At 37.0% G+C, this 24,541-nt stretch overlaps 1 protein-coding gene across 5 annotated transcripts in view; it reads left to right on the top strand.

Annotated features, from left to right (window-relative positions):
* Positions 1–24,541, top strand: part of SEC24B (SEC24 homolog B, COPII coat complex component) — a 99,037-nt gene that overhangs the window by 5,304 nt on the left and 69,192 nt on the right. For all 5 annotated transcript variants that reach the window (XR_007151515.1, XM_047855612.1, XM_047855614.1 and 2 more), the window contains exon 2: positions 17,503–18,252. Coding sequence is in view for 4 of the 5 variants with exons in the window: in XM_047855612.1 (XP_047711568.1) it covers positions 17,503–18,252 (750 nt within the window). In the remaining variant the exon portion in view is untranslated. The remainder of the gene's footprint in view (positions 1–17,502; positions 18,253–24,541) is intronic.

Genomic DNA, 24,541 nt, shown 5'->3' with positions numbered 1-24,541 from the left:
GAGCTTTGGAACCTGCAATGCCTAGCTTCTTCACTATTTATCAACTGTTTGAATCTGTATACATTAGTGACCTTTCATATCCCCATTTGTCTGTAAAATGACAATAGTGACACTTCACAGGATTGTTGTGAGAATTATATAAGATGATGTAGAGAAAAGTAATGTGCCTGGCATAGAGTAGGTTCTCAACTGGTATCGGTTTTCTTTTGGTCCCTTTACTCTTAGTACTCATTATTGTGGCAGCCAAAGAGGGGAACTGATGTACTTAATACAGTTAAGATTTCATCCAAATGGTTACATAGGCCATGTCTGTATAGACTGTCAGCCAGCAGTGACTGGGTCAGTTACTTTTGTAGCTATTAGCCTTCCATTAGAAAAGAGTAAACCAAGGTATACAGATGTGATTGGAATTACTCATTTTCTAAATCACTGGTGTTTCTAATTGCAGATTTCTGTAGGGGTGTGTGTGTCTTTATGTTTTTTTATGTTTCTAAAAAAATTTTATTTTAGCAACATTATTGATACTCTATTGTCAGGAATCATATATTCAAAATATTTAACAATCAGTGCTACATACACTGACGATGGAATGGATACTAGCCTTGATGCTAGAGCAGGATGGTGTTCATGAGGTCTTGAAGGTCTGGGGCAAGGAAACAGCATTGTGGGATACAACAGGGAAGCAGGGTCGGGGCTGTGTGACTATTTACCAGCTGGTTCAGAAGTACTATAATATTTTAATAAGAATGGTTAAAATGCATGAGTGGCTGAATATTGACCTATTTCTTGGTAGTTTGGTGATGGATAAATGATGTTCTTATATCCTTATATCTGATTGTGCCCCTCACGTTAGTATGAATGTATCTTTATCAGATAGAGGAGCTTATATTTTGCTGACCTTGAGATTGTTTATAAGATAATGAAACACTTGAATCTGACTTCTAAAATATATTGAAATTTGATTCAGGAAAAGACTAATGAAACAAAGACTCTCGATATTTAAAACGTTACTTTTTTGGCAAGGAAGAGGATGAGAAAACTCATTTATTTAAAGAGAGCTTATGATTAATTTTTTTGTATAGTGACTAGACATCCGTAATATATTTACCTTGTAAATTTGGATTCTTGTGTCTGGTTTGCTTACAGCAAGAATAGAATCAATTTTCCTTTGGTGGGAATCTAGTGTCTGGAAGGAGATTATGTCCCTGAGGCAGATGTATCATTTGGATAGATCTTGTGATAATTTAGTCTTGCCAAGAAGGACGTAAATGCTTATGGAAAACCAGAGGCCAGGAGCGCCTGGCTGGCCCAGTTGGTGAAACATGAGACTCTTGATCTCAGGGTTGTAAATTGGCACCCCAGGTTTGGTGTAGAGATTACTTAAAAATAAAATCTTTAAAATTTTATTTGTCTTGTGATGATGTAGTCTTGCCAAGGAAAGCATAGATGCTTATAGAAAATCAAAGACTAGGGCGCCCGGCTGGCTCAGTTGGTGGATCATAAGACTCTTGATCTCAGGGTTGTGAGTTCGAGCCCCAGGTTTGGTGTAGAGATTATTTAAAAATAAAACCTTTAAAAGAGAAAACCAGAGACTGTATCTAACTGGTATATGATGATATCAGTCAGGTTGACCAGCTGAGCAGCTCCATTAAAAGGTATATAGACTGGGGCGCCTGGGTGGCTCAGGCAGTTAAGTGTCCAACTCTTGCTTTTGGCTCTTGGTCATGATCTCACAGTTTGTGAGTTTGAGTCCTGCATCATGCTCTGCACTGACAGTGCAGAACCTGCTTGGGATTCTCTCTCTCTCTCTCTCTCTCTCTCTCTCTCTCTGTGCCCATCCCCTGCTCACATTCTCTCAAAATAAATAAGAAACTAAAATTTAAAAAAGGTATATAGACTATTTCTTAAAAATCTTTTGTTTACTTCTCAGGTCAGATAGGTACCAGTGAGTAGATAATGTGTTAGAATATATGTTCTTCTTTTATGCAGACATACCTCACTTGAGGCTAAGAATGTAGAAACTTTTCAGAGATTGTATGTAACCTGAACTTCCGTGTTTTCAGTGATTTATTTGTTGATGCTCTTTTTGGAGTCACTGTGTTAGGTTATTTGGTGGATGTAGTAAAATTATTTTATTTCATTGGTTCTAAGACACTTTTGTTTCACATTTTTATCTCTGAATTTGGGGGGCGTCTTAGAATTGGTGGAATTTTAAAATTTGTTTTACTGAAGTGATAGAAGTCATGATATAGTTGCGTGAAAACCTGCCATTAACAGCTGATGCAGTGAGCTGAATAATGGCCCCCTAGTATGTTTCCGTCCTAATTTTTGAAACCTTTGCAGCTGTGATTAAGAGTTGGGGATATTATCTTGGATCTGAGTGGGCCCGATACAATCACAACATCTGATTAGAGGGGACCTGGAGGAGTCAGCATCTAGAGGTGGGAGTAGTGTGCTTTGAAGATGGAAGAAAGGGCCATAAGCCAAGGAATGCAGGTGGCCACTAGAAGCTGAAAAAGGCAAGGAAATGGATTCCCTTCTTGGAGCCTCAGAAGGAACCATGTCTGCCCATGATCCTTTGACCTTAGCCCAGTGAACTGATTTTGGACTTCTGACCTCTAGAACTGTAAAATAATAAATTTGTGGTGTTTTAAGCCAGTTTGTGGTAATTCATTACAATAGCAGTAGAAGCTAATGCACCTGGTGAGTGTAAAAAGCAGCAGTATCAAAACACCTTAGATGTAACTACTGTATATTATTACTTTCCTTTCGTTTCAAAGGCTGTTCTTCCATTTGAACTAATATAGCTATATTATCTATAATATAGATCTATATATAATATAGATCAAAAAACTTAGATACATGCATTTGTTGTTGTACTAGAGTGTAATTTGCTTTATGTAGCGAAAGCTCTTAAAGTTTTGTGTTCTCTTTACTTCCGTAGTCCTTCTTGATACATTGTGATGAGAGAAATGTCTGATACAGAAGTGTTTGATGATTATTTACTAGGCTTAATTTTTTCCCCAAAATGTAGGAATGATTTCCATGAGCCAGGCATTATGCTAAGCTTTAGGAATATGATAGAGCTGGGACCCAACTAGACTCAAATTTTTCACTTAGAAAGTTTACAGTTAGACAATTACAGTACCATGTGAAAAGTACTGTCATTGTGGCCCAAGATGCTGTAGATGCACCGTTAAGTAGGCATTCACTTGCAGGGTTAGCAGGTGTTTTCTGGAGGAAGAGTTGAACTGAGATCCGAAGAATTAGAGTTGGTCAGATGAAGGGGTAAGAGAGGATTTTTGATGGTTCCAGGTGGAGGGAAGAGCCTGTGTGAAGGGTCAGAGATGAGCAAGCATGGCTTGAGAAAAATTTAGTATGGTCAATGTGTGTATGGATCAGTGATTCTTGGCCTTTTCATACTCATGGCTACCTTAGTGCTAAAGTTTTAGTTGGTGGCATTCTTGAAGAAATTAAACTTTGGACACTTCTAATTAAAAAAAAGCAGGGGCATCTAGGTTGGTTAAGTGTCGGACTTTGGCTCAGGTAATGATCTCACAGTTTGTAAGTTTGAGCCCTGTTTGGGGCTCTGTGCTAACAGCTCAGAGCCCCCAGCTTCCTTTGGATTCTTTGTCTCCCTTTCTCTCTGACCCTCCCCCACTCTCACTCTGTCTCTCTCTCTCTCAGAAATAAACATTAAAAAATTTTTATTAGAAAAAAACAAATTTCAGAAAAATATCACATATTTATTTGATCCCCTTTACAAGGAAGGCAGCGTACCTATATTCTGCCCTAACCAACCTCTTCGATGGCCTTTTGAAGCAAAGCTCTAGCACAGTCTTTCCTTATGTTGTGCTCTGGCTTTGCTCTCTACCAGGTCATCATTCTGTATCACTTCAACATAATGATAGGCACCTTTAGTGTAGCAAAATTTCATTTTCTTTATTGACCAGACCTCAGTAGACCCATATGAATGCTTTGAATATAGCGGTATATTAAGGCACACCTGCTGAAAATCACAGTGAGAAGGAGTGGTGAGTGATAAAGTAGAAGTGAGCAGCAGTCAGGTCGTGCAGGGCCTTTGCATTCATTTTCTCTTTGCTGCTGCAACAAATTACCACAAATTGGCAGCATAAAATAACATGAATTCATCATCTGTAGGTTAAAAGTCTAACAAGGCTAAAATCAAGATCAGTAGGGCTGAATACCCTCTTAGAGACTGTGGGAGAGAATCCATTTATTTGCCTTTTCCTGCTTTTAGAGGTGCCCACATTCCTTGGTTCATGGTCCTCTCTGTCTGCCTTCAGAGCTGGCAATATCTGGCTTCATCTCTGAAGAGTCTTCTGTAGTCACTTTTCCCTGCCTCTCCTCTGCCTCCCTCTTGTACTTTTAATTTTAAGGACTCTTGTGATTACACTGAGCTCATCTGGATAATCGAAGCTTTTCTCCCTATTTTAAGGTCAGATGATTAGCAGTCCTAATACAATCTGCAATGTCAGCTCCCTTTTGCCGTATAAGCTGTCATATTTACATGTTCCGGTGATTAGGTCATGGACATTTGGGGTCAGGGAGAGATTGCTGTGCTTTCCACTGTCTTATAGACCATATTAATGGATTTGAACTTTTTATTAATGGCAAGAAAAACCATTAGAGGGGGGGTCTGGTGGCTCTGTTGGTTAAGCCTCTGACTCTTGATTTCGACTCAGATTTCAGCAGAGCCTGCTTGGCTTCTCTTTCTGTCCTTCTTCCCCATCTCTTTCAAAATAAATAAACATTTTAAAAAATTAGAAAGCTTTAAACAAAGAAATAACATAATCAGATTTGATTTTTAGGAAAATCACTCTGGTTCTGTATGGTGCAGTCATTTGTCTAAAAAATAGTGTCATACAGTCAATTTAGTAAGTCATTTCCAGCACTTTTTCCCTTTGATGTTGTAAAAACTTATTTTGCAGTAATTTTAGATTTGTGGAAGTGATGCAAAGATAGTACAGAATGCAGTGTTCTTCACTCAGCTTCCTCTACAGTCTTATCTTCCAAAACCGTGGTACCTTTATCAAAACTAGAAAATTAACATTGCTGACATACCATATTAGGTAAACTATAGATTTTACTTAGGAGCGCCTGGGTGGCTCAGTCGGTTAAGCATCCGACATCGGCTCAGGTCATGATCTCTCAGTTGTGGTTTCGAGCCCCACGTTGGGTTCTGTACTGACAGCTCAGAGCCTGGAGCCTGCTTCAAAATCTGTGTCTCCCTCTCTCTGCCCTTCCCTCACGTGTGCTCTGTCCCTCTCTCTCAAAAATATAAACTTTAAAAATTTTTTTTGAAAACTATAGATTTTATTTCTATTTTCCCACTGTTTTTTTTTTCCTGTTCCTGAATACAGTTCAGGATATCATACTGCTTTAAGTGTCATGTCTCCTTAGTCTCCTCTGATCTGTGACAGTTTCTTAGCCTTTTTGTTTGTTTTTTAGGACTTTGACAGGACTGGTTAATTATTTTGTAGACAGTTCCTCACTTTGCTGATGCTTTCTCATGATTAAGTGAGGGTGAATTCTTAAGACTGTCAGTTTACTGGGGCACGTGGGTGGCTTAGTCAGTTAAGCATCTGACTTCAGCTCACATCATGATCTCATGGTTTGTGAGTTCAAGCCCGTGTCTGACTCTTTGCTGACAACGCAGAGCTTTGGACTCTCTCTCTGTCCCTCCTCTGCTCATTCTCTCTCCCTCTCGCTTTCTCTGAAAAGTAAATAAACTTAAAAAAAAATAATTTATGACTTTTTAGAAAGAATACCACAGAGGTGAAGTGCCCTTCTTATCACATTGTATTAGGGATCAGATGATATCAACTTGTTTTATTACTGGTCATGTTAACCTTGGGCACTTGATTGAAGGAATGTCTTAGCCCAGTCAAAATGTCATAGACTGTGTGGCTTAAACCGTAGCCATTTATTTTCTCACAGTGTTGGAGTCCAGAAGTCTGAGATTAGAGTGACAGCATAGTTGGGTTCTGGTGAAGACCCTCTTCCTTGCTGTTGTGCTTACATGGCTTTTCTGCATGCATGTGGAGAGAGAGGGATTTCTTCTTCTTACAAGAAAACTAATTCCATCATGAGAGTCCTTCCTACCATTGTGACCTAATCTAAACCTGATTACCTCCCAAAGACCCCATCTTACGACCATCGAATTGGGGTTAGAGCTTCAACATACGTATTGGGGGGTGAGTGTGTGCATTTAGTCTATAACAGGGGCTGCCAGGTTCCTCCACTGCAAAATTATTTTTCTTTTCCTACTCTGTTTGTTAGGAGTTACTTAACTCCAGCCCACATTCAACAGAAAGTAAGTTGAGAATTAAGCTCCACCTCCTACAGTGAGGTATATCAAATAATTTGTGAGCACATGCTGAAGTCATCACAGTAATTCAGATATTCTTTGGGAAATACTTGATTCCTGTTTCTCCTTAAAGTTTGGCCCACTAATTTTAGCATTCCTCAGTGGCTTGCACCTGCAGTGATTTTTACTGTGGAATTCTGATGGTAATTTTCTCTTCTGCTCATTTATTCTACATTTATTATTTGAACTATTTCTGTAAGGAAGACACCCCTTTTCTCCCATTTTGAAATGTATGCAGTCATTTATTTATATCATTATAGACTCATGAATATTTACTTTATTCTTTAGATTATAATCTAGAACTATCATTATTTATATTTGTTGCTCGAGTTGTTTTGAGTTTTGGCCACTGGGAACTCTTTCAGGTTGGCTCCAGTGTCCCTTTACCTCCATCCTTTTGTCTTTTGACTGCTTCCTTACTTTCTGACACTACAAGGTACTCTACTCTGCACTTGCCCTATCCCAACACTGGAATCAGTCCTTTGTCCAAGGAGCCCTAGTTCCTTTTGTTGGGGCATGGTTTTTAGAAACCAAGATCTGGGCCCTGGAGGTGCTCATAGCTGCTGGGGTGTCACTGCTTATAGGCTTTCTCAGTAGACAGAGTTAGGAGATATTTATGTATATACTTAATTATGTATGTAAACATCTCTATAATTACATCTGTGCCTATTCATCTGTGTATATATTACCTAAGCATCCTTCACTCAGGTTATCATACATGTAATGCAGTTAGACTGATCTGTCACAGTCTGCATTCTGTCCTAGATTATCTTGACATTCTGGATGTTGTTTTACAATTTGCAGATGGTAAAACTTGCTTTTGTTCTTTGTGGTGTACAGCTCTATGAGTTTTGGCAAATCCGTGCAGTCAAGTATCTACCACCACCGCAGTATCATAGAGAACAGTTCCATTACTATAAAAAATGTCTTCATGTAGTCCCCTGGTAATCATCATCTCTTCCTCCACCAGCCCTGACAACCATTGCTCTGTTCTACATTTCTGTCATTCTGCTTTTCCAGAATGTCATATAAATAGAGCCATAAAATATGTCTCTTGGGTCTGGTTTCTTTCACTGAGTTACATTCATTTCTGCTGTTGCATGAATCAGTTGTCTGTTCCCTTTTATTGCTGTGTACTTTTCTATGGTATGTGTATACTAGGATTGTTTAACCATCCTCTGTTGTTGAATATCTTGATTGTTTCTAGTTCTTGGTGATTGTGAATAAAGCTGCTGTAAACATTCATATACTAGTTTTTGTGTGAACGCAGGTTTTCTGCTCACATAGGTAAATATGTGGGAGTAGCACTGCTGGGTCGAATGGTAACTACAGTTGACCCTGAACAATTCAGAATTGAACTGCATGAATCCACTTATATGCAGATTTTTTTCTATAAATACAGTAAAGTACTCTTAGTGTGACCTCTTCCTTATGATTTTCTTAGTAACACTTTGTTTTCTATACCTTACTTCATTGTAAGAACACAGTATATAGTACGTATAACATATAAAACATGTGTTAAGCAACTGTTTATGTTATCGGTAAGGCCTCCAGTCAATAGTAGGCTATTAGTAGTTAAGTTTTAGGGAAGTCAAAAGTTATCCTTACTTTCAGCTGCACAGGGAGTTCATGCCCCTAACCTCTGCATTGTTCAAGGGTCAGCTGTATATATTTAACTTTACTAGGACTTGCTAAACTGTTTTCCAAGGTGGCAAAATAGTACTATTTTCTGTTCCCTCCAGCAATGAGTGAGAGTTCCTTTTGCACCACATCTTTCCCAACATTTGATGTTTTTATTTTTTTTGTTGTTGTTTTAGTCATTACAATGGCTATGTAGTGATATTTCATGGTTTAATTTGCATTTCCCTAATGATTTCCCTAATGATTTCCCTAATGTTTATTGCCATCCATATATCTTCTTTGGTGATTATTTTCAGACCTTTTACCAGTTTTTTTGGTTAGGTTGTCTGTTTTCTTACCGTTGGATTTGAAGAATTCTTAATAAATTCTGGATATGAGGCTTTTATTAGGCATGTGATTTGTAAATATTATCTCCTCATCCATAGCTTTCTTATAATTCTCTTGGTGCTTTTTGTAGAGTAAAATTTTTAATTTGATTAAGTCTCTTTTCTCAATATTTTCTGTTCCTGATCATGCTTTTTAGTGTCATAGGTTAAGAACTTATTGCTAATCTCATATTTATCTATATATTCTAAATTTTCTCCTAGAAGTTTTCAAATTTTACATTTAGATCTGTGATTCATTTTGACTTAAGTTTTGAGACCTTAGACGTGTTGAGGTTCATTTTTTTTTGAGGTTCATTTTTTGAATGTGGACTATGACAGCACCATTTGTTGAAAAGATTATGTTTACTTCATTGAATTGCCTTGACATCTTCGTCAAAAATCTGTTGGCTTATGTTTTTGTGGCTCTATTTCTAGATTTTTTATTATGTTCTGTGTATCTGTCCTTTCTCTGGTACCACATTTTCTTGATTATTGTAGCATATAAAGCAACCCTTGAAATTGGGTAATGTGAGTCCTCCAAATGTTCTTTTTCAAAGTTTTTGTTTTTTTGGTGTTTTAGTACCTTTGCCTTTCCATAGAAATTTCAGAATCAGCTTGTTGATATTTATTAAAAAACTATTGGTATTTTTATTGGCATTGCATCAAACCTAAAGATAAAAACTGAGATAATTTATATCTTAATTACAAGTCTTCCAGCCCACAAACATGGTATATTAGTCCTCCCATTTATGTAAAGAAATCCTTGATTTCTTTCATCAGTGTTTTGTCATTTTCAGCATATAGATCCTTTACATATTTTATTAGACTTATATTTTAAGTACTTCTTTGTGATATTATAAATAGTATTTATTTATGTATTTGTTTATTTTGAGAGAGAGCATGCACACGTACTTGAGCAGGGGAGGGGCAGAGAGAGAGGGAGAGAATCCACGCAGACAGCACAGAGCCTGATTCTGTGCCACAAACCAGGATATCATGACCTGAGCCAAAGTCAAGAGTTGGACATTCAACCGACTGAGCCATTTAGATGCTTGGTTTTGTTTTTTATTTTAATTTTAAATCCTATTTGTTCATTATTGTTTTGAGGAATGCATTTGACTCTTACATGTTGACCTTGTATCTTGTGACTTTGATAAACTCATTTTCTTTCTTTCTTTAAAGATTCTTCAGATTTTTCTACACAGTCCTGTCATTCTGCAAATATAGTTTTATTTCTTCTTTTCCAATCTGTATGCCATTTCTTTGTCTTTTTTTTTTTTTTTTCGTTTTTAAAGTATCTAGTAAATCCTGAACATTGTTGAATAAGGGAATGGCTTTTATTTTTTTACTATGAATGCATGGTAGTGAAGAATACAGTACTTAGTAGAGTTGCTTGGTGCTATTGCTTTACTTTATGCCACAGGGCCAGTATGGTACCCATCATTGCTTCTGTGCCATTAGTACAAATGTCAACACAGCAAAGAAGGCAAATACCATTTTAGTACTCTTATGAACATAGTTTCTAACTATGGATCCCCCCATGAGTCTCCAGTATTACCAGGGTTCTGTGTACTACACTTTGAGAACTGCTGTTCTATATCCTTACTGTACAAGTTTCCCAGGTCTGCTGTAACAAAATCCTACCAACTGGGTGGCTTAAAACAGAAATTTGTTCTCTCCCGGTCCTGGAGACTGGAAGTCTGAAGTTAAGGTGTTGCCAAGGCCATATTCTCTCTGTAGACTCTAGGGGAGAATCTTTTTCTTGCCTCTTCTAACTTTTGTTTGACAGTTGACGTTCCTTGTGGCTGCATCACTCTGCTTTACCTTCTCATTGCCTTTTCTTCAATGTGTATATCTTCTATTTACGTGCATCTTATAAAGTTACATGTGGTTGCGTTTAGGACCCACTTAATCTCAAGACCCTTAACTTAATCTTGTCTTTTGTCATAAAATGTAATAGTTATTCTTTTCCCTATAAGATCATTTTCACACATTCTGGGGATTAGGATGTGGATATATCTTTTGGGAGGCTGTTGTTCAACCTTATTGTTTACATAAATGTTAGACTGCTACACCTTGTTCCACAGGTTTCTTAAATTTTCCTTTTCTTATGTTTTCTCTGTTTTTAATTACATCATTTTATTTATTTATTACTATTTTATTTCAGCTAAGCTCTACACCCAATGTGGGGCTTGAACTCACACCCCGAGATCAAGAGTCACATACGCTGACTGAGCCACCCAGGTGCCTCAAATTTGGATCACTTTATTGACCAGTCTTTAGATTCATTGATTCTTTCTTCCACTATGCTGTTGAGGCTATCTAGTATATTTATTTCAGCTTTATTCTGAATATTTTCATTTTCAAAATAGTTTTCATTTCTCATTTTATATTATCAGTTCAGTTACTGATTTTTTTTTTCAATTCTTTGAATATATTTTCTTCCTTCTTTTGAACATATTTACAGTAGCTGCTTTAAAACCTTTGTCTGCTAAATTCAACTTCTGGGACAACTTTGATTCTGGTCTCTGCTGGGTTTTTTACTGGGCATGTCGATGTTTCTCCTGTGTCTGTCTATACAGTTAGGCTGCTAACTAGGGACTTTGCCCAACTATTGTAACTGATAGGAAATTACTTTCAGAAGAGTAAAATGAATGAACACACAGACTTAACCTACAAATACATTTATTATCATACTGTTTAATATTTTTAAAATATGGAAAACAACCTAAATGGCTATTAATAGAGAAGTGATTAAAATATGGTAAATCTATGTAATGGTATGTTATAATTCTATGTAATTATATAGATTCTAATTTATAGATTCTATGAATCTATGTAATGGTATGTTATAATGGTATGTTATAATGTAAATATATGTTATAATTCTACTTTTGCTTAACTAAATTAGATATATCCTAAAAGAAATTAGTGGGTAGTTATACATCAGAATATTAATAGCAGTTATCTCAGGTAGTAAGATAATGGATGATACTTTGTTTGATAATTTTCTGTACTCCTTTTTGCAATTATTGTATATCACATTTGTGATAAGAAAAATACTCCTAGAGTTATTTTTCAAAATTTTGACTATCTACATATATAACTAAGTTATCCTTTCATCCACAACCTTTGTCTCTCTCCATTTTAGTAGTTGTAAAATACCAGCAGTCTTTTCTTATATGCTACAGAACCATTTTGAATTCACAAAGAAAGATGCACATCTAAATAATCCCAGAAAACCAGTTATTTCTCTTTTTTTTAAATTAGTAGCATTAATGAAATTTGGTAGTACCTAAAAATACTTTTGTAATTAATATTTCTACTGATGTCCAATTTAAATGTTTAGGCCTAGGGGCGCCTGGGTGGCTCAGTCGGGTAAGTGTCCGACTTCAGCTCACGTCGTGATCTCACAGTCCGTGAGGTCAAGCCCGTGTTGGGCTCTGTGCTGACAGCTCAGAGCCTGGAGCCTGCTTCAGAGTCTGTGTCTCCCTGTCTTTCTGCCCCTCCCCTGCTCATGCTCTGTCTCTCTCTCTCAAAAATAAATAAAAACATTTAAAAAATAAATATTTAGACCTAGTGAAAGCATTCCATATATGCTGACATTAATTCACCTTTTCTCTTTGTATTTTTCTGTCTTATAGTTGTATTCAGTAGGAGTCTAATGCAATCTGCATATGTAATTTTAAATTGTCTGGAAGTCATATTAAAATAGCTGAAATAAGTACAATCAATTTCAGTTTATCCAGTTATCACAATATATAAAAGGTTGTTACTTTCACATGTGTTCATGTTCAGTATTAAAAAGTTACTGAGAGGGGTACCCTGGGTGGCTCAGCTGGTTAAGCATCCAACTCTTAATCTTGCTCAGGTGGATGATCTCACAGTTCATGAGATCCAGCCTTGAGCTGGTCTGACAGCACGGAGCCTGCTTGGGATTCATTCTCTCTCTCTCTCTCTCTCTCTCTCTCATGCACTCTATCAAAAAAATAAACTTTAAAAAGATAAAAAATTAAAAGTTACTGAGCTATCTTACTTTTTTCATATCATTTCTTTAAAATTGAGTGTGTGTTTTATACTTTTTTTTACAAAGGTTTTTTTTTGTTTTGTTTTTAATGTTTTATTTACTTTTAAGACAGAGAGAGACAGAGCATGAGTGGGGATGGGGCAGAGAGAGAGGGAGACACAGAATCCGAAGCAGGCTCCAGGTTCTGAGCTGTGAGCACAGAGCCCGACTCGGGGCTCAAACCCAAGAACTGTGAGATCATGACCTGAGCTGAAATTGGACGCTTAACCAGCTGAACCACCCACGTGCCCCTGAGTGTGTGTTTTATACTTAAAGCACCTTCAATTCAGATTAGCTATGTTCTAGTACTCGATAACCATGTGTCACTAGTGGCTACCATATGGGGTAATGCAGGTCTGTCACATGTGCCTATGATTCCAGTTGTTTTTACCTCTCCTAGTAAACCTAGTTTTCAGCCCTTAGGTTTTTTTTTCATTCTTTCCTAGTGTACCTGATTCAACTCTTTTTCTATATTTTACATAAGCTTTACAGCTCTCAAGTAATATGTTATCTACAAAGGAACTATTTTTCTAATGGAATAGGACAACTTAGTGCATTCTGTACATATGTACACATAATTATGTTTAACTGATTTAAAGATAACATGTTCTTTGGTAAGAATTATTGAAACTGTGATGTCTGGACTTTTAAGAATATAGTACATTTTTATGTTAAGTAAAGTTGGGTGTAGTTCAGTTTCAGAATCTGGATTCTGAATTTTTAAAAATAGTAATTAGTTGCTGTGTCAGTTGCTATTGCTATATAACAAATTATTCCAAAACTTAGCAGTCGAAAACAACTATTTTATTATGCTGACAGATTTTGTTGATCAGGAATTTGCACAGGGCAGAGTCAGGATGGCTTTTCTCTGCTCTATGATATCCAGGGCCTCAGCTTGGAAGACTCAAAGGTGTTTTGATGACTGGAGTTTAGAATGATCTGGAAGGCTCATTTATTCACATGTTTGGCACCTGGGCTAGAATGACTCAAAAACTTGGGAGTTCAAACCTGGGTGCCTAAATGTGACCTCTCCATGTGGTTTGACTCCCCCAGACCATGGCAGCTGTGGAATAACTGGACTTCCTGCACAGCTAGCTACTCAGGGGTCCACATGCACATGTTCCTTCAAACAACGTAGAAACTGAATTGTCTCTGATCAAGCAGGGAAGTCACACGGCTTCGCTTCTGCCATTCTTTATTGGTGGAAGCTATTAAAAGCCTGCTCGAATTCAAAGGAAGTAGACATATTTCACCCTTTAATCAGAACAGTATCAAAGAATTTCGGGACCACGTTTTAAAACTGCCACAGTTGCTGAGGGAATTATAGGAAATACAGGCAAATGCAAATGCTAATACTACTGAAATTTCGATAATTTACAGATTTTGTTAAAAATAAAAGAGCATAGGTGTGTGTAACCTCTGTATTTGTAATATTTGTCAGGTTCAGTTTTTAGTATGTGTAGAAGACATTAAACTTTAATATTAGTTTTGGTATTATATCCTACTACAGTTAGTAGAATTATCTAATACATTTTACAGTTGAAGAGGAACTCCTGGGTGGCTCAGTGAGTTAAGCGTCTGACTTCAGGTAATGATCTCGCTGTTCATGAGTTCAAGCCCGGTATCAGGCTCTGTGCTGACAAGGCAGCTCAGAGCCTGGAGCCTGCTTCAGATTCTGTGTCTCCTTCTCTCTCTGCCCCTCCCCTGCTCATGCTCTGTCTCTTTCTCTCTCTCAAAAATAATAAAAACATTTAAAAAATAAATTTGAAGAAAATACTCTCTCTCTCAAAAAAATAAGTAAATAAATAATTTTTTTAAAAAAGGGCACCTGGGTGGCTCAGTTGGTTAAGCGTCCAACTCTTGATTTCAAGGTCATGATTTCATAGTTCATGACTTAGAGCCCCACATCCGGCTCCGTGTTGATATTGATAGTGTAAGGCCTGCTTGGGATATTCTCTCTCTCTCTCTCTCTCTCTCTCTCTCCCCCCCCTCCCCCCCCCTCTCTCTCTCTCTCCCTCTCTCTCCCTCTCTCTCCCTCTCTCTCCCTCTCCTCCTTCCCCCCCCTCCCTCCCCGCCCAGTTCTTCCCCCCACTTATGCGTGCTCACACTGTAAATAAATAATTAAAATTGAAGAAAATGTGTTTCTTGTTAGGTCACAGTAAGATAAAATTTTTTTAAATATTTTGTCCTGGATACCATTTTCTTTTCATTTAAGCTGATCTTATGTTTATTTATTTTTTTAAGTAATCTTTTGAAAATTGATTTAAAATATTTGAAAGGAAGCATTTTACTTCCAAAGGAGTCTTGATTCATTTATCATTTGAACCAGATTATCTTCACATACTTTTCATATATTCATAACATTTGGATCTTGATATTGAATAAGGATTGGTAAGCATCAACATATAATTAGCTATTCACACCTTCACATCCCCTCAAAGTAACTTTCTTTGATGGGCTGAGAAGTGAAAAAGGTTTCCTCTAGTAGGTAGTTCACTTCTGGTAAACATTAGCATGTACAACATTCCTGTTAGCTTTAAAAGAATGGCATTTGAATAGCTTGGACATACTGATGATTATTTCCCTGTTTTCAGATCCTATAGGATAGATGAGCCACATCATTTATTAAGTGGATAGATATTTAAACAGACTTATCTAACTCTGATGTGGGTCTTCTCTTGATTGATAATGCCTTACCAGTATAGAGTTTAGTCTTTTTTTTTTTCTTTTTGCCTAATTTGTAAAGTAGGTTTAATTACAACTGTTTACTTCAAAGGACAGTGAATGGCACATAATGTAATATGTTTAATAATACTTGTAATATTAATAAAAGAGCACTGGGTGTTATATGTAAGTGGTGAATCACTAAATTCTATTCCTGAAATTACTGCGCTGAATGTTAACTAACTTGGATTTAAATTTAAAAAAAATTAATAAAAGTAATACTGAGGTTAATGTTAATTTGAATGGTATTGATACAAAATATATTCTGTAGTGATCAAAAATATGAATATATGTCAATGGAAATATTAAAAGTATTAGAGGAGGGACGCCTGGGTGGCTCAGTCGCTTGAACTTTGACTTCAGCTTAGGTCGTGATCTCGAGGTCTGTGAGTTCAAGCCCGCCTCGGGCTCTGTGCTGACAGCTCAGAGCCTGAAGCCTGCTTCAGATTCTGTGTATCCCTCTCTCTCTGCCCCTCTCCCGCTCATGCTCTGTCTCTTTCTCTGTCAAAAAAATAAATAAACATTAAAAAAAATTTTTTAAGTAGTAGAGGAAAACACAGGTATATATTTTTATAATATTAGAATGGGGCTCTATTAAGTATGACTTAAAAATTTATCAAGCATGAAAGAAAGATTTTACTATATAATAATAGAGAAACTATAGCAAAGGGCACCATGAACAAAGTCAAAAAACTAACCCAAGGGAAACACTAACCCAAGGGAAAAAATTTTTTTTGAATGTTATTTTTCGAGAGAGAGAGAGAGAGACAGAGCGTGAGGAGGGGAGGGGCAGAAAAAGAGGAGACAATGAACCTGAAGCAGGCTCCAGGCTCTGAGCTTTCAGCACAGCCTGATGTGGAGCTCGAACCCATGGACTGCGAGATCATGACCTGAGCTGAAGTCGGACACTTAACCAACGCTTAACTGACTGAGCCACCCAGGTGCCCTGGTTAAACTTCTTAATATACAAGAACACTTATAAATCATTATGGAAAGCACAACCCTGTGACAAAAGGACAAATAACAGAGAAAGACACCTAAGTAGCTAAGAAATACTTGGAAAGATTCTCAGCATTACTCAAAGTTAAGTATGCAACCTGAAATGTTTCTCAGGTTGGCAAGATTGAAATGTTAGTGTTGGGAAGATGAGGCATTCTTAAGCATTATTCATAGGAAGTATAAATTGATAGACTTTTTGAAGAGATATTTGGCAGTAATGGTCAATTTTAAAAGTACAAACCCTTTGAACCTCCAGATTCATCACAGAGGTTGACCTCATAAATATAAATTAGTTTACTCCCTGAAATAAATATTCATCAAAGGAGATTTAGTGAATAATATTACATCTCCGTAATGAAATACTATATAGATTTTTAGAAGAATAGTGAAGATTTATATATGCTAACACAGAAGGATATTCAGGATATTTAGTAAAAAAAGCAAATTACAGAACTGTGTCATGAAAGATACGCAAGAAACCATTAAGTATAGCTACATGTAGGAAGAAAGATATCAGCTACCAGGAAAAGGAGTGGTACTTTTTATTTTATATTCTTCACTGTTTGAAAAAAAATTTTTTTAACAATGGGTATCTAGTGTTAGTTTTTTAGTTAAAAAAACAAAAAACAAAAAAAAAAGCTAATAAAAAAGGTTTGTACTTTTTCCATACTGGGAATGGTAGTTATCTATTGCTGTCTAACAAAACACTCCAAAATTTAGCAACTTAAACAACAAATATTTAATCTCATCATTTCTGAAGGACATGAACTTGGGAGCAGCTGGGTAGTTTCTGGCTTTGGATGTCATGAAATTGTAGTCAAGCTGTCATTTGGAGCTGTAGTTTTCTCAAGACTACTGAGTATGAAGGATCTGTTTCTAAACTCACTGATGTGGTTGTTGGCAGGCCCCAGTTTCCCCTTGGCTGTTGGGCACAGAGTTCAGTACCTTACCTCATGGGTTTTTCCATAGGCTCCTCACAATTCGGCAGCTTTGTTCAAACTTAATGATCTAAGAGAGAGCTAGCACTCAAGATTAGGCTAATCTTGGAAGCGATAAATCATTACCTCTGCTTAATGTGCTATTGGTCACGCAGATCAGTCTTAGTATATTGTGGGAGGATGTGAATTCACACACAAGGGTATCAATACCAAGAGGTAGAGATCACTGGGGCCATCTTGGAGGCTAGCTACCACAGTGGGTCATAATAGTATATCTTTTGTGACAATTTGGGATTATGGCAATATTTACATGGGAACTGTGTTTAAAAACTAGTATCTCCTTGCCAATCCGTATAAATGTTTGCTTTTCTTTTTCAGGTCCAGCACAGAATCAAATGCATGTTCCATCAGGGTATGGATTGCATCCTCAAAACTATATTGCTCCCTCAGGACATTATCCTCAAGGACCTGGGAAAATGACCTCATTGCCATTGGATAGCCAATGTGGTGATTACTACTCTGGTCTCTATATTGTACCGACACAAAATGTGGTGACTCCTAACACAGCAAACCAACAACCAGGAGCACAGCAGATGTATGGCAGGGGTCCTCCTGCTCCTCATATTGTAGGATCCACTCCGGGACCTTTCCAGGGTGCCGCTTCATCAGCATCCCATTTGCATACGAGTGCCTCCCAGCCGTACTCCCCTTTTGTGAATCACTACAGTAGTCCAGCCATGTACTCTGCCAACTCTTCTGTTGCTTCTCAGGGATTTCCCTCTACTTGTGGTCACTATGCTATGTCAACTGTTTCTAATGCTGCGTATCCTAGTGTTTCATATCCCTCTCTGCCTGCTGGTGATCCATATGGGCAACAAATGTTTACCTCACAGAATGCTCCGACTGTCCGGCCGGTTAGAGATAATTCATTTTCTGGTCACAGTACAGCTGTCAGTCATTCATCACCACTTCCACCTCCACCATCACACCAGTACCACCAGCAGCAGAGTCTTTCAGGATGCAGTACTCTCTCGTGGTCAGCTTCAGGCCTTCCGTCAACCCAAGATAATCTCCTCCGAAACCACAGTGGCTCCCTGGCTACAGCCAACAGCAACCCAACAAATACTGGTAGGTTGAATGAAAAGTACACCAAAGCATGGCTGAAAATCAGTGCATTTCCAGTCAGGTTTTTATTTGCATGAAGGTTAAAGATAATATTGCCTAATGGAAAAATTGGAAATTAGCTCACCTTTGCAGGTTATTTGCCTTATTTATTGTGGTACTTTGCAACATTTCCCCGAACCCTTTTCCTTCACCTATTCACAATCAGCCACCCAACCATCTACCATACATAGGTGTGTTCTTTGTCATAATTGGGATCTCGGGCAATGTTTGTTGATACATTTTATGCCTCTGCAATAGTTGTCTTTAGTATGAATTAGATCTAGGGCAAAATAGGATCCATTTGGATTTATGCTTTGTTAGCCACTACTTTCTTTTTTATACCGCTCAACCTTGGGATAGTTACTATTTCAGCCAGAGCCCTACTCACTATAGAATACCACACCGGTTTCCCAAGTGAAGCCCTGTTAGCAACGCTCACAGAAAAAATATATATGTATGTAATATGTCAGAATACATACTAAAGCTTATGTTTTCTATTCCCTATTGGTAAATTAGGATGAAGGATGGGGAAGAGGAAGAAAGATACATGAAGAATACTCTTGTAGTCTTTCTAACCATCCTAAATCAAGATATGGTTAAATTTATTAGTTTGAAAATTACGTACATGTCATTTTAGTGTGGGGTTTCCATAGGATATACTCATTTTGATTCAACTTGTGAGCTTGAACTTCACAAAATATGCTCTTGAGCTGAATGAAAATGTATGTAAAGAATGAGAACTGGTCAAGATGTGGTAGTTTTCTGAACAGTATCTTTAAATTGTATATCAGAGTCCAAAGAGCCATAGTTTAAAGATGATGTAGAAAAGTATCCTTCCCTGGACAATTAGATTATTTAAAATTAGAACTTTGGAATATTATGTCTGAACTGTATACTTGAGATCATCTGTTCTTTCACTGCTATGTTATGTAAAAACACTTTTGGCTGTAAGCAACTAATAGTGGTTTAAACAAAAGTGGTATTTTTCTCAGATAACAAGAAGTCTAGGTAGATATAGTGGATCCAGATGTCCTCAGTGTCTTTTCTGCCGTCCTTTGCACATTGGTTTATAGAAACAGTTGAACTTCTGTATCTGTAGACATCTAGTCTTGGTTAAAAGCAGAAAGAAGGGAGAGGAAAGAAGATAGGGTGGTGGTACTGAGACTTTTTATATCATTTGCCATAGCTGTTTTAAAAGACAGTCCCTAATTTTAGGGAGGATTGGAAAATGAACATTTAGCTTTGTAGCCTTCATGGTAGAAGCAGGTGAGAAAGAAATGTGTGGGTATCAACTAGGCCTTGGGTAAGTCAACGTAGAGCATCTCTCACAGCTCTCAAATCTGGCTGTGCACCAGGTCCACTTGCACAGATTGTGATCTTCAACCCTACCTACTAAGCTCGAAGAGAATCTTCAGTATAGTCTGTGGGATCTATATTTCTGATTTGACCTCACGACGCCTAGTACAAGATTCAAATGCAAATTCTATTTCTTTTTGTTTTACAAATGAGGAAAGCTATCCAAGTTGGGTTTTGCCTTCCGGTGGTGATTAATGTTAGAAACAGAGTTTGTCCCGGAGCTCAGTTTCTTTGACTCTCAGCCTTCCCTCCTCAGAACCAGGGCTTTCTGTCCCCTAGAAATTGTTTTCTTTCTCTCTTCTTTCAGCAGTCCTTTTACAGATCAGCTTATCCTAAGGTCCCTCTGACTTAAGGATTTTGTGACTTTCGGGACAAAAAAAGAAGAAATACAGGTAATTCCTATCTTATTTCTGAGATGGGAATGGGACCCTGGATGAAACCAATTATACTGAGATACAGGGTCAGGGAAATACGGGGCCACTTGGCCAATGAATAGAACACCTAATTGTAAAGAGCTATCGCTGAAAAAAATATTGAATAAAGAATAATTACAAAATTACCTTCTTTTTGAATAATAATTAGTCCTTTACATAGAGAGATGGGGTATATTTCCATTCTTTTAATCCTAGTACCGTACCATGAAAGTCATAAAAATATAATTTGAGAAGTTAATTCATGTCAAATAGGGTTTTGTTTTGGTTTTTTTTGCCTTTAGATTGGTAAGTTACTTTTTAATTCTAGTTCGGAACTTGACAAATATATCTCAGGTTAATTGGATACTTGTTCTTCCCCATTTCAAAAGAAATAAAGAGGTTATTTTTGAAACCTACTTTGAAATGAAATATTACAGAAGTTCCCAGACTTTCTCAGGTTGAATCAATATGTATCAATATTTCTTTTCGTGGCGCCCCAAGCAATGTAGTAGTAATAGTTCATAAGGTATTTGGCAGATATCACTGTTTCTCTTAGAAATTTAAAACATCCTTTGGTAAGTTTTTATAGTGAAAAATTAACAAATACACATAGAAAGAGTTCAGATATAGATAGAATGAAAACTAAAAGTTTACTACCATTAGAAATTTTGGCCATTAATTTCCAGAGATAATCACAGTTAGCAATTTTTTTGTGAATCCTTCCAGAAATCCTCTACACGTATACAAATGTTCTATATTAGAGGTATCATAAGCACATACATACACATTTAAAGTTAATCATTAAATACTAAGGAATTATTTTGTATGATACACTAAATAACATGAAACTATTGAAATTTGTAAATTTTTGGTTAATTTATGTTACTTTTACTAAATAAAACCCATTTAATCCTAATATATAAATGTACTATATTGGAATGGAATAAACTACATTCATTTTTTAAAAAATAAGGGGCGCCTGGGTGGCTCAGTCAGTTAAGCGTCCAACTTCGGCTCAGGTCATGATCTCGCAGTCCGTGGGTTCGAGCCCTGTGCTGACAGCTCAGAGCCTGGAGCCTCTTTTGGATTCTGTGTCTCCCTCTTTCTCTGACCCTCCCCTGTTCATGCTCTGTCTCTGTCTCAAAAATAAATAAATGTTCAAAAAAAAAATTTGTTTTAAATAAAAAATAAATAACTAAATAAAACATCCCTTAGAACCCTGTAAATTTTTGCAAGGGTGACTTGTGTGCTTAGGTACCAGTTTTGGGAACCATGGGAATATTGATTTAAATTTCCTAGAAAGACAGGAAACTTTTTTTAATTGTTTTGGTCACACTTATACAATATTATTAAATTAGAATGATAATCTTAGGTATTAAATATAGTTTTGTGTGAAATTCATGGAATAATTGACTAAAATGATTGCATTTTTTTATTGATTATACTAGTTTCATTTTAGGTGTAGTAAAAGTTCTTCAACAATTCATAAAGTGTTGGAGATCCAAAAACATGAACCTGAGTTAAATGATTACCAAAAACATGGTGATGCATACATGCTGTTATTTTTAGGCAGCCAATAAGTTCATTTTTAAGAGCATTGGAATAAAAGAGAACTTAAATATTATCTCATTTGCCTCTTATTTTATAAGAACATGTCATTGTAATTCAGCACTAGAACTTCAATTTTTTTTTTTGTTTAATTAAAAAGCTTATCCCAATTATATATGTCTTGGGTGCTATGTTTAGTTGTTAGGATGAAATTTTGGCTGATATGTGTCCTTTCATATGTGAAAAGGTGTCCTTTCATTAGGACTGTTACTGTAGGTAAATCTCTGAAGGTTCAGAAATTCTAGTTTGAGATGAAGTTAGTTGAGTGGGTGACTAAGATAAAAAGATACCCATCTTTGATAGCAAGATGAGTACTGAAACTTTAAATTCATTTAAAATCATTTTTTTACATTTTTTACTATCCTTTGTTTTGAAAATACATCATTTTAAAAATTAGCAAGATAATCTTGCCAAGACATACAGTTTTGCCAGGAAAGTTATTTTTTTTTTAATAAAGGTTCATTTCTTTTGAGAGAGAGGGGCACGTGTGCACAGGGGAGAGAGAGAGACCCAAGCAGATTTCACACTGTCAGCACAGAGCCCACTATAGGGCTTGAACTCACAAACCGTGAAATCATGATCTGAGCCGAAATCCAGAGTCAGCTGCTTAACCGTCTTAAGCCAACCAGGCGCCCCTAGAAGTTACTTTTATTAAAATTATTTTGACTTTTTTTGCTTAACGAGAGTCCCATATTAATAGTATATTATGACATAGTACTGTCTGAGAATGGTGTTTTACTATGTGCAATTTTTTTAAATAAAAAGCATTTTAAAAACTGCTTATGTAAAAATAATAATAAACACCTATATAATTCCATATAAAAATCCACAATACACATGACACCATGATCTAATTACTGATAAGTTAATATTATGTCTGTCATCTTGGGGTACTGATGTGCCTGAGGAAAAGCAGAATAAATTCTCAAGAAGTTTCCCCTGATATTTCATATTTGAACCGCAATCTGAAAAATGAGTTCTTCATGTGTAAAATAAATTTTTTTTATTTTAAATAAATATATAAATAAAATAAATATTTTATATTAGTTTATTTTTTTAATGTTTATTTTTGAGAGAGAGAAAGAGACAGTGTGAGCAGGGGGAAGGGCAGAGAGAGAGGGAGACACAGAATCTGAAGCAAGCTCCAGACTCTGAACTGTCATCACAGAGCCCAATGTAGGGCTCAAACTCACAAACTATGAGATCATGACCCGAGCCGAAGTCAGATGCTTAACCAACTGAGTCACCCAGGTGCCCCCAAGATAAATATTTAAATGCAAAAGGTAAAATTTTAAAAACTTCTGAGAAAGTACAGAGGACTATCTTTAGAAACTTGGAATAAGGAAGAGTTTCTTAAGGCAACACTCATATAATAAATTATCACTATATTGAATAAGCATGTTCAACTTGACTGATTTCTCTCTCTTCTTTTTTTTAATGTTTATTTATTTTGAGAGAGAGAGTGCAACGGGGGAGGGAGAAAGAGAGAGGGCGAGAGAGAACCCCAAAGCAGGCTCCACGCTGTCAGTGTAGAGCCTGATGCGGGGCTGGATCCCAGGAACCATGAGATCATGACCTGCACTGAAACCAAGAGTTGGACGCTTAACCCACTGAGCCGCCCAGGTGCCCCCCTGACTAATTTCTAGTTAAAAACTTTTCTTGGGACACCTGGATGGCTCAGTCAGTTAAGCATTTGACTTTGACTCAGGTCATGATCTCGCAGTTCACAAGTTCAAGCCCCACATCAGGCTTTGTGCTGACAGCTCGGAGCCTGGAGCCTGCTTCAGATTGTGTGTCTCCCTCTCTCTCTGCCCCACACTGGCTCATGCTCTGTCTCTCTCTCTCAGAAATAAGCATTTTTAAAAAAATTAAGAACTACTCTATGATCTAGAAGCCATTATTTAAAAAAATTTTTTTTCTTCACTGAAAGACATGAAGAAAAAAAAAGACAAGCTCTGAACTGAGAGAAAAAACTATTTACAGTATTTATCCAGAATACACAAATAACACATACAAATTAATAAGGAAAAGACCAACAACCCAAGAAAAAAACAGATGAAATGAAAACATACTATATCTCATTAATTTTGAGGAAAAGAAAATTAGAACCAGAATGAGATTACCTCCCTGCCTTTTTTTTTTTTTTTTTTTTTTTTTTTTTAATTTTAGCACAAGTGGAGGACAGGGGCAGAGGAGGGGAGAGAGAGAGAGAATCTTAAACAGGCTCCACACTCAGCACAGAACCCAACATGGGACTTGATCCCACAACCCTGGGATCATGACCTGAGCTGAAATCAAGAATCAGATGCTCGACTGACTGAGCCACTCAGGTGTTCCATAGAATGGGATATCTTTTTATACCTAGCAGTGGAATGGTAAAAATTTGAAAGTCTGACCGTACCAAGGGATGGCAAGGGTGTGGAGTAACAGGAAGACTCTTAGACACCGTGTTGATAGGATTTATTGGTTCACTATTTTACGAAAATTTGGCACTAGTGGAATTGAAGATAGCCATCCCCTAAATGCAGTGATTCCATTTCTAAAATTTGATGCAATGAGTCACCTAGACTCTCGTTAAAATGCAGGTTTTGATTCACCAAGTCTAGTATGGCTTGGTCCAAGATACTACATTTTCATTAAGTTTCTACGTGAGCTGTTGCCAGCCTAGAGACTACACTTTGAATGGAAGGCTCTAGACTACCGCATCCTGTTTTAGATGTGTGGCACTTCTAGGAAATGACATTTGTTTGGGATACCGGGCTAAAAAGGACTACTGTGCTCTCTAGGCCAAAAGAGCTTATTTCCCACAGGCTTCCCTCAGGGCTAAGGGGATTCTGAGTCTCTTGCTGCACACCTACGCCCCTTTGACCTACAGT

Source organism: Prionailurus viverrinus, chromosome B1 (assembly GCF_022837055.1).
Source record: "Prionailurus viverrinus isolate Anna chromosome B1, UM_Priviv_1.0, whole genome shotgun sequence".
NCBI classification, from domain to species: domain Eukaryota; kingdom Metazoa; phylum Chordata; class Mammalia; order Carnivora; family Felidae; genus Prionailurus; species Prionailurus viverrinus.
Note: the sequence above shows the minus strand (reverse complement) of the source record. Positions and strands in the feature narration are given on the sequence as shown.